Source organism: Austrofundulus limnaeus, unplaced genomic scaffold, assembly GCF_001266775.1.
Source record: "Austrofundulus limnaeus strain Quisiro unplaced genomic scaffold, Austrofundulus_limnaeus-1.0 Scaffold24, whole genome shotgun sequence".
Lineage (NCBI taxonomy): Eukaryota > Metazoa > Chordata > Actinopteri > Cyprinodontiformes > Rivulidae > Austrofundulus > Austrofundulus limnaeus.
The window spans coordinates 1,758,466-1,776,775 of NW_013952426.1; the positions used below are offsets into that span (position 1 = coordinate 1,758,466).

General features: G+C 38.4%; 1 protein-coding gene across 1 annotated transcript in view; it reads left to right on the plus strand.

Moving 5' to 3' along the window:
• The window catches only part of lyn (LYN proto-oncogene, Src family tyrosine kinase), a 33,413-nt gene that overhangs the window by 2,201 nt on the left and 12,902 nt on the right, over positions 1-18,310 (plus strand). Inside the window, exons 2-8 of the mRNA XM_014004470.1 lie at positions 5,319-5,443; positions 5,896-5,938; positions 9,366-9,471; positions 9,704-9,802; positions 9,984-10,087; positions 10,206-10,355; positions 11,766-11,918. Coding sequence (XP_013859924.1) covers positions 5,324-5,443; positions 5,896-5,938; positions 9,366-9,471; positions 9,704-9,802; positions 9,984-10,087; positions 10,206-10,355; positions 11,766-11,918 — 775 coding nt within the window. The 5' untranslated portion in view covers positions 5,319-5,323. The remainder of the gene's footprint in view (positions 1-5,318; positions 5,444-5,895; positions 5,939-9,365; positions 9,472-9,703; positions 9,803-9,983; positions 10,088-10,205; positions 10,356-11,765; positions 11,919-18,310) is intronic.

Sequence of the window (18,310 nt, forward strand, 5' to 3'; positions counted from 1 at the left end):
GAATCTTACCAAGTAAAATTTTCTTACTCCAATCTAATCTTACACATTCTGAAAACAAGATTATTATTCTTACACAATCAGTTCTTGTTTAGTAAATCAGTCTCAAAACAAGATCAAAAAGACTTTTTGGCTGATATAAGATTTTAAAACTTGGTAAGATGGACAGTTTTTGCGGTGCAGGAAACGTAAATATGTTGCAGGAAACATCACTGAGCTTATTCTCAGGAGGAGCTGAAGGTGATGTTACAGCCTTAAAGCGATTGAGCCGTTATTTTGAAGGTTGTGAACAGTAAATATCTTACCTGTTGTTGGAAAACAACACATGGTTTATTGGCGCATTTTATTTGTACTCTGAATTTCCAAGTCAGAAAAATCAGCTGGATCAGCCTTGTAAATTCAGAAGTCTGAGTCCAAAAGTCTAAGTTTCCTGACCAGCCCTGAGCTCTTAATCCAATATGTGCATAAAAAGTTAAGAAAAACTATTTATTTTCCCTTCTTTTGGTTTGTCAGTTATTCAGTCAAACACATGGAACTGTTCAACCATTAATAGTGAACATGTTTCTACTGCATCCAATGCTTAGAGATAACTAACTTTATTGGTTTGTATTTCTAAAAATCTCTGTCCATCTATATAGATAGATTAGCCTGGTTTAAACCAGACCCTGTCTTTCACTTTGCTTCGTACAAGGGTCTGGACTTGATGCATAGAGAATCGATTTCCTGCAGGAGACGTGGCCTCTGCTGAAGTTTAAAATGATTGGATCAGTTGGCTGCGACATATGTCACTGTGACGGAGGCTAAGCTAAGAAGCTAACCGGAAATCGCGTGTGCTGTAAACAACCCTACTGAGAGGAGAGAATTACAGGTCAAACGAGACGACTGTAAATGAGAGCTGYTGCTTTGTCAGACAAATTTAATTTAATTTGGAAGCCTTATCAACACAGACTGGCTTCATTCACTTCCCCCACTGCCTTATGCTAAAATAACTAGCAGACACTGCGCAGAAAGTCGACGTTGTTCAAAGCTCCTCCTTCTGTTTGCTGATTGGCCCAGGTAAAATAAACTACAAGCAAACACTGTGCAGAAAATTGACGTTCTGTTCTCTGATTGGCCCGGACAAAAATCTGTCAGCGAAATCCCTGTCAATGGGAGAAATCCCAGACGGAGCAGTGAAGGGAAACTAGAATTGAGCTGAGCTGCGTAGGTAGGTAGGTCGGTCGGTCGGTCGGTCGGCCGGCAGGCCGGCAGGCAGGTAGGTAGGTAGGTAGGTAGGTAGGTAGGTAGGTAGGTAGGTAGGTAGGTAGGTAGGTAGGTAGGTAGGTAGGTAGGTAGGTAGGGGTACATCTGATGACTGAAATTGTTTTTAAAATTTTGATTCAAGAGACATTTTATTAGCACGAAACAAACTAGATACTGCATTGTGGTAACATACAATATATGACCCCTACAAATATGCAAAGCACCAGAACTCACATGTGGGTTGCTGATGTTTAGGATATTCTGATGTTTATATGAGAAGTGACTTTGGAATGGTCATAACAAATAAAAAAATTTGTTGATGGAAAACAAAAGTAACAGATCTGTTTTTAGTAGTCTATAATTAAACAAACCACATTCACATGCATGATGTCATATGTATTAATCTCTCCAGGAAATTGTACTGTGGATGCATTACAAATTATTAAAATTATTTTTTAATTTAATTGACTTTTTGTTCACTGAGCTCTAAAACCAAATAGGATAGTAGAATTTCAAAGAGAAATTTGTCATCACTTGCTTTTCTGTTGCCTGGTGCCTGTTTTTGATGATTAAGAAAAAAGAAATGTGGTTGTGACTTGCATCATGACACATTGTATTGCTATTTCAATTGATGTTTCATGATTTCTTGTAAAACTAAACTGTAGCCATCAGCTTAGGGAGAAGTGCTGAAAAGACAGCGTGAGAACTGCAGAAACGGAGAAAWAAAGAGAAGTTGAAAGTGTTGGTTTGTTTCACTTAAGTTAGCTGAAAGATCAGGGGCAGATTTAAGGGGATCAGATTTCAGCACAATAGCAGGTAACTGTTRTTTAGTCTGTTGTGTTAGTAAAATATCTGATTAGCCACTGGATRGATTTTCATCTCTTTTACACGGTTTAAGCAAAATGTCCACCACCCCATCGTCATCATGAGAGGATTTTCTTGCTTGAAAGGTGACTGATGATTTCATCCCAACTTTAATTTGATTTATTAGAATCAACTATGAATACACACACATATACCACCTCTTAACACATCAGCTGAACAGACCCTCGTGTTTGAACTTGATAATAACACGGAAGCTGAATCAGGCTCWCTACAGAAATGTCCGTCTCTGATTTTTACAGCACCTGTAAATCTGAGAGCAGGTGGATTATAAAGTGCAACAACCTTTTATTGTCCATCCAGTTTTAATATGCAAAGAACCAAATAATAATGTTCTGATTTGTGTAATCGTAATGGTTAGGACAATAGAAATAGTCATTAACACACAAATGAGGAAATATGGTCACAGTCTGATCAAAAGGTTTAGCATCATGTTGTTTTTAAAAGTATTTATATACACATTCGTACAAAAATGAGTTTAAAATATTAAAGATGTGCAGCAAGCTGTTGCTCTCTCATCAGCTATCTCATATCTTCCATCTCCTTTCTGTGATCTTTCACCACTTTTTTATTTTATATTGTCAAGATTTATGTCTCAGTTCACACGAGTTTATGTCTTTTAGTTCTTTGCAAGTTTTTTTTTTTTTATTTATCATTAACACTGTTAGAAACAAAGGTACACTTTACCAACGCCTGGTAACTTTCCATATTGCTGCTATTGTAACCATCCAGGCTGCTTTATTGAACAATGTTACTGCAGCTCATCTTGTTGCCACTTTTTATAATTTTCTTTTCATGGCCTTTGGAATTAACCAAGATGGTGTTTATGTAATTTTGTTCCACCTCGTGTAAAATGTGATGAAATGACAATAAAGTTTTCTTGAATTCTTTAATTCTTGTTTTGTCCACCTGTTTGTACTCTAGTGTGTTTAATACAGATTCTTAAATGCACTACACATTCTTGTTCTTCGTTGAGATGCCTGAACCATTTTTATAATCACATTTCTTATGTACTGTGATTAAGCCCTGACTATAGTGTGTGCTTTGTTCTGAGTGACTCGTCATATGGGTCATCTCAGTACGATCCATCATTTTTAAAGGGACAGATAAGTTGAAATATGACTTAAACTAACACAACAGTCATTCCATCAGATTTCACAACTAAGACCAAACTTCTTGGCAGGAAGGGCCTTCTACATCAGTGATGCCTTTTGCCCCAGAGGGAGTGGTTTGATCAGAAGATTGTGAATAAGAAACTTTTTGATTTCCCTGTTCTGGGTTAAATACCTCAATGACTAAATATAGGTCAGTATTGGTCCAGCTGAAAGGGAGTGCAAGGCCTTATTCATTTTCAATTAACTGTGTACACTGCAAAAAATGTCCACCTAACCAAGTTTTAAAACCTTATATCCAGCCAAAAAGTGTTTTTGATCTTGTTTTGAGACTGATTTACTAAACAAGAACTGATTGTGTAAAGATAATAATCTTGTTTTGAGAACGTGTTATTTGTCTTGTTAGTCTGAAAATTTGACTCAAATTAAGTGAAAAATTTCTGCCAATAGAGTAAGAAAAATTATTTGGTAAGATTCTTCAAAGACTTGATTTGACTCAATTTTTTTCTTATTTCAAATCTTACTAAGTCAATTTTTTTACTCCATTGGCAGAAAGTTTTCACTTAATTTGAGTCAAATTTTCATACTAACAAGACAAATAATCTTACACATTCTGAAAACAAGATTGTAATTTTTACAAAATCAGTTCTTTAGTAAATCAGTCTCAAAACAAGATCAAAAAGACTTTTTGGCTGGATATAAGGTTTTAAAACTTGGTTAGATGAACAGTTTTTGCAGTGAAATCTGAATCTGTCTCTCATTTTCAAGCAGTTCTTTGAATAAGGGAACATTTTTAGGGTACAAAAGTGGGCAAAAATGTACCATTGGTCAAAATATCCTTCTAAAGATGCTGTAATCTTTCACATAATTTACTGGGTTGTCAGTTTGGCAGCTGAGGACCTTTGAGTTTAGAGCATTTATTGTTGCTCTGCAGCTTGTATAACTGTGGTGGAAGAAGTCAGAGCGCTCTACTCTTCACTGAATACACGGAGAAGGAAATAAAAGTTCTTGTTTTTGCATTCATCTTTTAGGAAAAACAGACTGAATCATTTCAAGTGTACTTATGGAACCATCCTTCACATCTTGGAAAACCTCTTATTGATGGAAAGGATGTCGCCCACCGCCTTTCAAAGCAGAGTTTCAGACTAAAGATCAGCTTATGTTAGTGAATGACAGAGGTCTGTTTTGCTTAGAAGAAAAATAAAACACTGAACAATTCCATGCAGTCTTGCAGTTTCTCACGATGTTACACATGTTAATGCTTGGACCATATACTTACACAACAAGTTTTAGCTCAGTTGCTGTAAAATACACAGAGCAGTTTTTWTTATTATTATTATTTTAGGCTGTGGCAGCCATCTTGAATTGTTAACTCCAAATGATCAGCRGTTATAATTGTTGTTCCAGTTATTWGTTTTTAAATGTTTCCGTGACATCTATTGAGTGGTTTGTGAAAATTTTTTTACTAACGATGCACACACTTAAACACACACAGCAACATTAAGAAGGTTGAGAGCGTCTTGAAATCCAAACTGCTTCATGTGGTGTGTCTGCTGTTGGGGAAAAAGATTCTTCTCACACCAAACTCAGTTTATCTATCTGCAGCCTGCTGCTGGTGACATGTCCCTCCATTTGTGCTGTCTGCAGATTTCTGTTTTTTGTCCCTGAGCGGTGTCGGCTGATGTCAGCAGACTCAGGCCCAATCTGTGGGTGAAACCACTGTTCAGAAGGATGTTGGGTTGTGGATTTCAACAGAAAGTTTTACCCTTAAAATGCAAAAAACTGCTGCTCAAACAACCATTCAACCAAGATTTATTTATGAGCTGACAAGGCTATTGAACACACCTTTTGCTTCCAGCTTTTTTGTTTCACTACATTAATGTATTTCTTCTTTTATAGCCTTTCCTTTTCAGCTTTTTAGCAGCTAGAAAACAAGAAGCAATCCATCTGAAAGAAAAACTAAGACATGCCTAAGTGCAGGAGCTATAAAGTCCCAGGTGTTTGAAGCCAAAGCTTGTTGTTTTCAGCAACTGTGAATGTGCAACAGACCACTTCATTCTTCCGTTTTCTCACTTCCTCCTGCAGGCAGGATGGGCTGTCTGAAGTCCACGCTGAACGGCGGGCTGGAGCTGGAGGGGAAAATCCAACGTCAGCCCGCACAACCTGACCCATACGTCAAAGACCCCACCTCCAAACCAAAAGTCACCAGAGTAAGCAGACTGGGCCGGGGAGAGGCAAATGTTACATGTGGCTGTTTCTAGCCAAAACAAACAAACAAAAAAAAAGAAAAGAAAAGAAAAGAAAAGAAAATCATAATGCACTGAAGGCAAGTGCATCTTGTCATACTTTTCTTTTTTATAAGCTTAGATTTAAAGTTGAACAAGTTAAAAGGTCAAAAGTATTAATAATCCTGATGGGAAAACTAATGAAACACGTTTAGAGATGTGTCTATTTAAGTAAGAAAAAAAATGAGTCAAGTAAAATATTTTCCATTACCTTTCAGAGTGATTTCAAAGAAACTGACTCGGACATTTCCTAACTCAGGGAACTTCCTTCTTAAAAAGCTGAGCTGAACAGATTCTGAAAAGCTACAGTATGTCCAAATAATGGCGTTAATGTAGATTGAAACATTTTCTAACATGTATTTTGTTGGTCTTTGCAGAATAACACCCTGTTACCTGGTCAGGTGTTCCAGAAAATGGAAGGTATTCCGCAGTTCTTTTCTTTTTTCTTTTTTTTTTTTTTTTCATTTCTTTTTTCCTTTACTTTCTAGTTTCAGTAAATGTGTCTCATAATGAGGCTTTACTCTTCCTGACATGTGGGACAAAAAAAATAAAATAAAAATGAAAGTCTATGGCTGCTTTAATAGGTCTTTAGCTCTGAGGCACCACATTGGCTGTGGTCTTAAAGAGGAAAATGAAGTGAGGTATCAGCAATAAAGGGTTTTGTCTTTCATTGAGCCGAACCTTCACAAACAGCAATTTGAAGTAACTAAACTATAACTACATACAAAAGTTGTATTCATGTTAAAATCTTTCTTTGTGTAGGTTTCCTAATGACACTCAGTTTGTAATCCACACAGTAGTCTTTGCAAACACACCAGCTCACGTGCTGGAAGTGCAGAAACCCCCCTCTGTGGTTCACATCAAACCTAAAAAAAGACTACATGTTGCTAAAGACATCCTCTTTGTTTGGGTCAAATCTGGTTAGAACCCTTTGCTTCAAAGCTCTTCAACTTTAATATAATACCTTGGATAGTTTACCCCAAAACACACCACAAGCATCAGAACATTGACTCATATATTTCTTTATAAAATACGGAAATGTTGAATTTGATCAAACCTGAAACATATTAATTCTCATATTTTTATATAAACAAACTGATTGGAAACTCATGTTCTGTGACATAAAAATACAGTATAAAATATACAATAGTTTTCAAACATTACAGCATATTTACATAGTCGGATTTGACAATGAGTTTTGTTTTTTTGTTGTTACGGCATCAACATTTGTGACCATGACTTCAACTATTATTCTTCTATGAAGTCAAACATTTTGGCCAACAGCCAAAAAAGGTGCAACAATCCAGTCTTGAGTAGTACGTGCTCTATATTTTCAGTCTGCTGTCTCAGTGAGCTGAAGGTTTAGTGCACACAGTGGACAGTTTTGTATCACATTTCATCTCCCCTGTTCCTATCTTTCCAAACTATTGAACTCAGAATGGCCCTTTTCTTAGCTTCCAGGAAAGTGGGCAAGTGGAAGACAAAAAACAAAACAATAAAAAAAAACATGAAACAATCTATGAACAGCAGATGAACAATATCTTAATTGTTAGTGCTAAGAAATACAGTTTTATTTGGTGTTTGTTCAGTGGTTCCTAGCCTATAATCCCCAAAGCTCCTCTTTCTTACTTACAAACCAAGCAGAGCTACTCCTCACCTTTCCCAAAGATGCGTTCAACCTTTCTTTATTCATCAAAATAATAAAAAATAAGTGAATATTTGTCACTGTCAATGTCAATTTATTTATATAGCACATAAAAACAACAAAAGTTGGCCAAAGTGCTTCACGATTAAGCTAAATGAATGAAAACAACAAATGTTGACCAAAGTGCCTCACAATCAAGTTGAATTAATAAAACAACAGAACAACACATAAATGTAGACAATAAAATCAATTTAAAATACAGAAAAACATTAAAAACATTATCTTTAAAAGAATCTCAAAGTCTACCAGAATGAAAGGCCAGGGAGTAAAAGTTAGATTTAAGTAGAGGTTTAAAAGTCTCAACAGTCTCTGCACACCGAATACTAAGAGGTAAACCATTCCAAAGGTTTGGGGCAGAAACTGCAAACGCCCAATCACCTCTAAACTTTAGCCTAGATCTAAGAACATCTAAGAGAAACTGGTTGGATGGTTGATTTACAAATGTTTTTTGGAAAAGAAAAGTATACAAAGCGGACTTGTTTCGGTAATTTTTATATACAAACAATAATTTGATATTTTCATAATCTCTGAGCAGACAAGGCTATGGTGCCCATATCCAATAGTCAATGTGTGAGGGGTGGTGTGCACCCTGGACAGATTGCAAGTCCATCACAGTGTCACATAAAGATCAACAACCATCCACACTCACAATTTAGAATTTAACCTAACAGTCATGTTTTTGGTCTGTGGGAGGAAACCGGAGTACCCGTACGGAGAGAACATGCCAACTCTACCCAGAAAGGTCCTGGGCGGGGGATTCGATCAGTCAACCTTCTGAGAGGCAACAACTCGACCAAATGAGCCAGGGGATTCTGATGTTATCAGTCCATGAAATGGACGTTATTAGGTGTTATCAGTCCCATGCAATAGCTTCAGAGGGTCCCTACTGTGCCTTCTACGCTTTCAGACTGTCCCGAAAGTGCCCCCTAGTGGTTTAATATATCAATGACAATGAATGTGTAAATAACCAAAATATATTGTAATAAACTTTTTGTATCTGTGTCGGTCTCGAAACCTGATCTCCTGCTCTTTGGTCTGACAGTCTACCCATTGCCCTATTGGAAGACCACAATATACATCCGTTGGAGAGCAGTCTTTAGCGCTAACCATGTCATTTGCTCTAAAGTTAACCTTAGTGGCTTTAAGCCTCATATTAACCAGTTTTTTAATGCCTCATGTTAACCAGATAGTGCTTTTATTGCCTCGTATTAACCAGATAGTGGCCTTATTCGTCATACTAACCAGCTGACAATCGGAAGCCATTCTATGGTACGGGGGAACCTGCTACAGGCGGGACATTCTGAAGCCATTCAAGGGGACTAATAACACCTAATAACATCCATTTCATGGATGATAACATCCGGAGTGGATGAATGAGCCACCAAAAACATACAACCTATTTTTCCTAAACTGTCTGGCATCTGTCGACACAACACTGGATCATTCCTTGAGTTTAGAAACCTGATGATTCACAGGCCAAAAAATTCAAAATCAAAAAATCTTAAAGATCATCTGAAATTTAATTATATGCAAAATACCTGTTATTCCACAGGTCTTTTATTTGGTCATATACAGTGTTGATATTGTTAGCCTATTAGCGATCACTCATGCTTTTATGTTTATGCTTTATGTTTAGCTATAGCTATAAACTAAATTGGCCCTTTGAGATCATGAACTTATGTTGAACTTTGAACCTTATTGTTGGGCGCAGTCTGAATTGTTCCACATTTAGCATGTCTTATTTAAAGCTCAGACCTACTAACACCTGTCATAGGTAATCTGATTACAAGCAAACAGCCCTAACACACTGAGGACACATTCACAAATTTCATTATTCTGTGAATGAAAACTATGACAAGACTAAAAGTATTAAATACAAAACCTCACTGGTACTACTGACAGATTTTGTGTTTTATGAAAAACATCCATAAAGCTTCTTACTATATTTGTGGGCATAATTTTATTTTCACCACTATCTCACATAAATGCAGATATTTTGTAGTTTACCTTTGATAAATGTAGATATCTTTACCATGTATTTGCACTTACAATGTGACACACGTTTGATGATGATACCTGAGAGGTAAACTTATGTATTTTGTCAAATGCAACATGACCTTTTTTTCTCTTTTTCTATCTTAGCAAACAATGGACCTGGTAAAATAGTAATCGGCCTTTACTCTTATGAAACAACGCGTCCTGATGACTTGGGATTTAAAAAAGGAGAAAAAATGAAAGTCTTAGAAGAGTAAGTGACTCAAGTTAACTAGAATCAAATTCAAAGTTGTTTACAAGTTCCTAATTTGCCATATAGAGTCAAAGTACTTATAATTATAGTTTAATTAAAAATATTATAAACACACCTGTAAGGTTTAATGCTAAATTAAATACCCAAATTCTAAATAACAAAATCAAGCAAGATGCAGGAGAATATCAGGACACTTTGCCTGAGAATAAGATGTATTTATGTTTATTTCTAGACATGGTGACTGGTGGAAAGCAAAGTCTCTGACATCAGGCAAAGAAGGATTCATCCCATCTAATTATGTCGCTCAGGTTGACACCATGGAAACAGAAGAGTGAGTAGTTGCTCTCTAATAACAGCATTTATCACGATTTACAGTATATGTGGAGTTACAATTTAAGACGATGATTTATGCTTTAGTTTATTTTATTTGAAACACTACCTTCACTTGTTTGTGTTCTTATCACTAAAATGTAGAATTTTATGTTTAAAAAAGTATCCTGAATTTATTCCAGGTGGTTTTTTAAAGACATCACCCGTAAGGATGCAGAGAGGCAGCTTCTGGCACCTGAAAACAAACTAGGGTCTTATCTTATCAGAGAAAGCGAGACGTCAAAAGGTACAAATATCCCAACAGTGTTTAAAGAAAAAAGATCAGTTCAGAAAAACATACTGACACGCAWCATTTAGATCAAACATGTCTAATTATTTGGATTTCTACATCATTTTATCATCAGGAAACTTCTCACTGTCAATCAGAGACACTGACGGCCAAAAAATGGATTCAGTGAAACATTATAAGATCAGGAAACTGGACAAYGGCGGCTTCTACATCTCTCCCAAAATCTCTTTCCCCGACATCAGCAGCATGATCAAACATTATCACAGTGAGTATGGCTCTGGGACTGAAGAGARAAGTGTGTAGTCAGGTTTAACAGAAGTGTTGTGGTCTGTAGACTTGTTTACAACACTATCTCTGCAGAGAGCTCAGAGGTAGGGAATTCAGTACAAGGTGGCAAAACAACAAGAAATCCTGTTGAAATCCTAGGAAAGACCTTAACGTGCTGCCTTTAGGTCAAAATGACCCATGTTGGCATTTTAATGGCTTCAYGAATTATTTTTTTTATTTGCCCATGTTTAGTAGACTTTGAGAAATATTTACAATTAAGGATAGGTAGTAATCTTCAGATATTCAATGTACAACAGCATGACACAATCATCGTTTCACTAATTCATTACTAAGATCCAGGCTTTTTTCCCTTTTTTTAAATCTACTGTTTTATATATTCAATTAATCCCCAATGGGGAAAGTAGTTCTCTGCATTTCCCCCATCACACATGCGATTTGAGTATCCTGGTTGGATARAATACATACTATACAAGTACAGTCCATTTTACCRTTTTTTATGTGAAGCAGTAGGATTCTAAGGTACCCAGGGAGCAGCTGGGAGTTAAAGGCCCACAGTGGCGCAATTTTTTTGTGTCAGTCAGGCTATCTGAACCTGCAACCTCCTGATCTCAAGCTTGCCTTATAAATGCTGCTCAGCTCAACAAATCTTATTTTATGCTAACTCATAAGGCTGTTTATTTGAGCTTTTCCTGCATACTTGGAAGCAAAATTGTGGTACTATTGTTTTGAAAAGGTTACCTATTTTATTTCATTCATTTWTTAGGTTGAGTGAGTCCTCTGGACAGGTTCTTTGTTGAAAATGTTTTGTCTCCTCTCTACGAGACTTCTTCAGTGAGGAGTTGTAGGTAAACTCAGCCTCATAAGCAGTGATTTACATGGTGGATAAACAAGCTCAAAATGACAATCAAAACTGTTTGTTCACATGTAAAAGAGGACCATCAGCCTAACTACTGATCGTTCAGGTGATGGTCCTTGTTTTGCAAGAAAACAACCAGTTTTCAGTGTCACCACAAACTGCTTGATCCAATATGCGAAGGTCCTGAACGGAACAACAGGTTTGCCTCCTTAGACTGAAGAAATTTTTAGGATGAGAGATGAAACGTTTCAACAAAGACGAACCAGAGGACTCTGCCTAAGTGGATTTTTCTACTTGTAATATTGAGAGTGCATCAGGACATTAATTGTTAATAACATTATTACAACCCCMCTTTAAGGACTCCAGACAGGCACAGGAACTGATTAATGGCCTTAGGTTTGGGAAAGCTCTCGTTGCCCTGACAAAGAAAAKGCTTTTTAGTTTTTTGTTTTTCTACCTGGATTATTGAGATGCATCAGGTCRTATAGTACATATTGATTATGAAGATGGATGTCTCTGTTTATTTCTCAGCCAAAGCAGATGGCCTGTGCCGCAAACTAGAACGCCCATGTCTCAAACCCAAAGTACAGAGGCCCTGGGACAAGGATGCTTGGGAGATTTCCAAAGACTCAATAAAGATGGTAAAGAAACTGGGAGCTGGACAGTTTGGAGAAGTCTGGATGGGTGAGTATGTAGAAAATAAACAGCTAACCTGAGTTGATAATGGTTGTCTTGAAAAACAGGTTGCAACAAAAATGGTTACATATTATTGGTTCCACCTTTTCCACCAGGTTAGGCTCCGACATGGGAGCTGCCATATTTGTAACAAACCAAAAGAAGTGTAAATTTGAAAGTACCCAATGTTTCTCACTAACCAGTTTCAATGGAATGAGGAAATTTTAGCCCACATTAGTGGCTTCAGTTTAGCTATGATGTACCATGAGGCCAGACTGAACTGCCTTTTGTTGACTTTTTTTGTGTTTCATCAAGTCAAGCATATTAGTAGTTAAAAGTAACTATTCAACCAGTATTTGCAGCAAAACAAAATGCTTGTAAGTAAAGTTTACTCATATCACTTTTGTCTGAACCAGAACAGAAAAATGATAGGAGATACTGTACATCAGAGTGCAAAGCACATACGTACAGTAAATAGTTACAATACAGGTGGAGGAAAAAAAAACATAAATGAACTACGGTACATTTCATTTTAGCTTAAAAGGCAACTAATATTTGTGTTTCCAACCTTGACTGGTGGGGTGGTATGGCATAGCATGGTGTGGCATGGTGTTGTTGGGGTGCCTACAGCAGGCTCTGGTTCTTTGAAGAAGGACCTGACTGCCAGCTTTTGGAAGCTCCCTTGTTACCTTTAATGCCAGTGTGAGAAACATGTTAAGGAGAGCCTCGAACCAGGAGCCAAATTCAGATTTAGATTTGAACATTTTGTTGCAAATAATAAAGCCATAAAAATACATTCAGCTGGACCAAAATACAGACCTTTTTTCTGGTCTCAGGATATTTTGTTAAAGAATCATGAACACAGCACATCTTTATCCATCATCTTTCAGAAATAGCCACACTTCAGGGGCAAAATGTCACATCTCTTGGGAGGACCTTCTCTATCTAGTGTCTTGACCCTTTTCCAACAATCTGATCTCTAATGTGAAAATAATTAAATATTGGTCTGTTKTATGGTGATAAGGCTTGTCTTTTTAAAAGTACATTCTGTTTAAAGATGGCCCACAGCACGGGTCATTCAGCTAATCACAGTTTAATCGTGGCACATAAAGATAGGCATTTATGCATGTASATTATCAAAAAGCCTAGATCTCTAWATAAAAACAAGAATGTGCAGCGCATTAAAAATCAGTGTTAARCTGAATAAATTTTCCTTCACCAGTCCGGGTATTAACAGCAATACCGTTATCTCCTCCCATTTGGTTGACTTCTTCAGTGCACTCTTAAGCCAGGAAAGTGTGGACCTTGGAGAGCKCGAATAGCAGCTTGGCTTTCTGTTATGAGTATTTCCTTCTGTATACACTTAGGCCTTTGAGAGATGCCACATGTAGATTATATCTCAGCTTGAGATACACAGTTGCAAAACCAACTCTCTCACCATGGCTGCAGAACTGTTGCACCTGCAGATCCTTTCAAAACTGTAAAACAGTAGATGATTGGATACATGTCCACCATACAGAGGTTACTCCAGGTACATCTATCATCAATTTCTGTCTTAAAACTTGTCCCAAAGTTGTATTTTTTACCATTCTGTCTCCATGTTCTGCAGTTAGAGTTTGCCTTCTCCTTGGTGGGTTACCTGCCCCACCTGCCCGGCTGCTTTTGGTTCACAGTACCCTATTTGCCTTTCAGCTTATTCAAAGGTGGCTGGGTAAAGAAGAGTTYAGCTCCTTTATTTTGGATCCATTCTTTGATTTCCTGTAAATTTAGAACTGCAGAATCAAGAAGACATTGAAGTTGAATTTCCCTGCAATAACCAAAAAAAGGCTTCCTCTTCTTTTTACTTCTAAAGTGTTTGWCTTTTTTCAAACAAGAATTTCATAAAAAAATAAATGTGTCAGCACACTCTGAGCCTGTATGATCTCATTCATGTTGAAATGAGTGTTACTTYCCACGAAGGAACTGTTGGAACCTGACGGCTGATTTGATTTGGAAGTTTGAGAGAAGCTGATGAAACACACTCGTGATGTTGAGTGAGAGCTTACACAGCAACAAGATTATAGGACAGAGTTTGTCCCGCCATGTTCAGGCACTGCAACAACAGCTGTCGTAGCTGATTAAAAACACAAAGTGTGACAGCAGTAAAATCACAAAGGTTTGGAGGTTTGCGTGGGTGTGACTCATGGGAAGTTAGGATGGGTTTAGGTTTGAACGGAAATGTAGAAAATGAATTTTTACAACAGCCTGAGTGGTGGAATGTATTGAGAATCCACCAAATGATTTTGACACAAGTTTAGTGTGTCTAAAGAATATGTGAAAACATWAACTTATTTTAGTGCAGTAAAACATCTAGAGTCTAAATCTGGCTCAGCTCACCTTCTCTGTATCCACCCAACACGGCCTCCAAGACCGGGTCCAGACACAGGTGGGGGTTGAGGGAAGGGATGGGAGGGGGTGGACCGATGCTTTCCTCCCCGTATCATCCAGGGAGGTTTATCAGCTGTGACCAAGGTCACATCTGTGGGAATCCAATGATAGGAATACATTCTTTAGAGCAAGCAACAGACTTTTTCTCCACTGCTTTAAACAGAAACACTCTGTGTTGCAAAAATGCCAATAATCCAGATTTGTTACCATCTCGCCTCTCCCATAAGAACTTCACCCAGATGTTGCCTACTCCTCACGGGCACACTGCTGGGCTGCGGTCCAGGGAACACCTTCGGCCCACGCCCCCATCGTTTGAGTCTGTGCATTTGCCTTGCAGGAGATCTCATCCAGGGTCACTGACAGCTTCACACAGGCCCGGACTGCTGTCACTGTCGTTCTCAATTTCCAATAATCCAGAACTCCTCCACAGCCGATCAGCAGGAATCCGATTATCATAAATCCGAATATAAAAAACATCTTCGACGTCCTCAATGGAAAGAGGTGCCAGGCAGATCAGATACCACCCCCATGCTTGACCCCGACAGTTCCACTGGGACAACTGCTCTCCCCACGCTCCAGAGTGGAAAAAATGGTATCAATTGCATTCAGAGACCAGTTGACCAGATCCATAGTTCTTTTGTTGTCGAATGATGGGTAGAAGAAAGACTTTTTCCGGCAGCAAAATAGGGAAAAGAGTTTAAAAGGTTAGGGAGAGAGAGTAAAAAGTGTCCGACTCCTCTGAAGGCCAAGCAGAAAAAAAAACTACTACCACACCTAATTTTAGATCAGCATCTAGAATGTTTAATGAGTTTTAGTAATTTTTCTGTTTCTTAAGTTCAGTTGGGTGTTATTTGTTATTAGATGTATACAGTGTGATTATGTTTGGGGGAAAAAAATCCTATCACTGCACTGCAAAAACTGTCCATCTTACCAAGTTTTAAAATCTTATATCCAGCCAAAAAGTCTTTTTGATCTTATTTGAGACTGATTTACTAAACAAGAACTGATTGTGTAAGAATAATAATCTTGTTTTGAGNCAAAAGCTTTGGATACACGCGCAGGGCGCATCCACCTCGCCAGTGTGGATGTTATAAACCTTCACGTTTAAAGTCCGTGTTTGTCACGCACGCGCGCGGGGGGATGCGTGCGTGTGCGTGCGCGGGGCGGGGGTGTCTGCCGCGGATAACAGAGCAGGCAGGAAGGGGAGAGGATGAGGAGAAGAGCGGTGGACTTATTTCTAATTTTATCTGACATTTAATTTATTGTTTTTATCGTCCTGCAGGCTCTGATGGAAAATTAATTTGAAGCTGAGGTTTTTTTTATAAAAATCGTTAGATTACTCTAAAGCAAAATGAGGGAACATCTGTGTCAATTACAGACGTTCTGTTCACGTGAGCAGCTGTCAGTCAGCACCTGTCATCCTCCAGACTCACGAAGGAGCGTGTCTGAACCAATCACTTTTGTTGGCATTGGTCAGCTGACTGATTTAAATACATCTTAACATTCATGAGGTACTTTACATTGACTGTTTATGGCTGAGTGTGGGCGTGTAGAGGGTAGAACCTGAGGCGGGACCTTGAGCGCAAACTCTGACTTGCGGCTGTGATTTATAAAGGAAAGGTGCAGCGAAAGATGCGTATGTACGGTTTTATAAATCTGAATTTTTTTTTTTTGGGCGTACGCCATTTCTGCCTTTTGGCCGTACGTTCACTTTTAGTATGGTTTCCACGCAATCCTTTATAAATGAGACCCCTGGAGTCTAAATCGGGCTCAGCTCACCTTCCTGCAGATTGTTTTTGTTACTTTTTTCTTCTTACAGACCTGCCTTTTTTGTTCATCAAAACAAAAAACAATCCAAGTTAACATGGATGTAAGTTTCCATGACTTTGAGTAAATTTTCTTGGTTTTTGGTTCACAAGATATTTTACTAACAAACAATGTTAATGCTTATCTTGCATGATATCTAGAGCTTGGAATATGTGTTGAAATATATTCTCATCAGAATGAGAAACATTTATTGTCATTCACACACAACATCAAGATGCAACGCAGAACGAAACTGCAGTTTTGAACATCCATCCGGAGAAACACACACACATGACAGACACGGGGGAACGAATGTCAAGGGCGCTGCGCAACATAGTGCGCTGCCTTGCAGTTTAGAATACACACACATAGGAAGGATAAGTTAAAAAAAGAGCTTTGATCCTGAGTTTAATTCGAAACAAAAACACACGAGCATCGCAATAAAAAAACACTCTGCAAAAGGGCAGCTAATGAGGGGGAGGGAGGGGGTGGGGGAACAAACATATGGAAGGGGGAAGGGGTGCAGAGGAGCCGGTGACATCCAGGGCAGAGTGCCTGAACCGAATCAGAGACCTTCAGAGTCCAAACCAGTTGTTATCATTCAAACGCAGTTCACCAGAGTTCAGTTTCTCTTTTTCCACCCAGGCCTCCAGACCGGGTCCAGACACAGGTGGGGGTTGGGGAGAGGGAGTGGGTGTGGATCAAGGCTTCATCCAAACATATCATCCAGGGAGGTTTATCAGCTGTGACCAAGGTCACATCTGTGGGAATCCGATGATAGGAATAAATTCTTTAGAGCAAGCATCAGACTTTTCTTCCACTCCTTTAAACAGAAACACTCTGTGTTGCAAAAATGCCAGTAATCCAGATTTGTTACCATCTCGCCTCTCCCGTATGAACTTCGCCCAGATGTTGCCTTACTCCTCACGGGCACACTGCTGGGCTGCGGTCCTAGCAAAGTCCAGGGACCACATTTGGCCCGCGCCCCCATTGTTTGAGTCTGTGCGTTCACTGTGCGAGAGATCTCATCCAGGGTCACTGACAGCTTCACACAGGCCCAGACCACCGTCAGTGTCGTTCTCATTTTCCAATAATCCAGAACTCCTCCACAGCCGATCAGCAGGAATCCGATTATCATAAATACGAATATGAAAACGTCTTCGATGTCCTCAATGCCAGGCAGATCAGATACCACCCCCATGCTCGGCCCCGACAGTTCCACTGGGACAACTGCGCTCCCCACGCTCCAGAGTGGAAAAAATGGTATCAATTGGATTCAGAGACCAGTTGACCAGATCCATAGTTCTTTTGTTGTCGAATGATAGGTAGAAGAAGGGCTTGCTCTGGCAGCAAAACAGGGAAAAGAGGAAGGTTAGGGAGAGAGAGCAAAAAGTGTCCGACTCTTCTGAAGGCCAAACAGAAAAAAAAATCTACTACCACACCTAACTTTTGATCAGCATCTGGAATGTTGAATGAGTTTTAGTCATTTTTCTGTTTCTTAAGTTCAGTTGGGTGTTATTTGTTATTAGATGTATACAGTGTGATTATGTTTGGAAAAAAAATCCTACCACTGCACTGCAAAAACTGTCCATCTTACCAAGTTTTAAAATCTTATATCCAGCCAAAAAGTCTTTTTGATCTTGTTTTGAGACTGATTTACTAAACAAGAACTGATTGTGTAAGAATAATAATCTTGTTTTCAGAATGTTTTATTTGTCTTGTTAGCCTGAAAATTTGACTCTAAGTGGTCTTTGCCAGTAGAGTAAGAAAAATTTACTTGGTAAGATTCTTGAAATACTTGATTTGACTCAATTTTTACGTATTTCAAGAATCTTACCAAGTAAAATTTTCTTACTCCATTGGCAGAAAATTTTGACTTAATTTGATTTCTTACACAATCAGTTCTTGTTTAGTAAATCAGTCTCAAAACAAGATCAAAAAGACTTTTTGGCTGGATATAAGATTTTAAAACTTGGTAAGATGGACAGTTTTTGCAGTGTAGTTGACGTAAAATTTACAAATGCAGCATTTGCTGATAGCATTTATGTTTTTCAAGTAAAAAAAATCAAGAGTACCTGGTGTCTCCTACAGCATCCAGTAGTCCCTGAAGAGAAGTTTGAACCTCTTTGACAGTTTATGGTTCCCCAAGAGTACCTGGGGTATGGTGG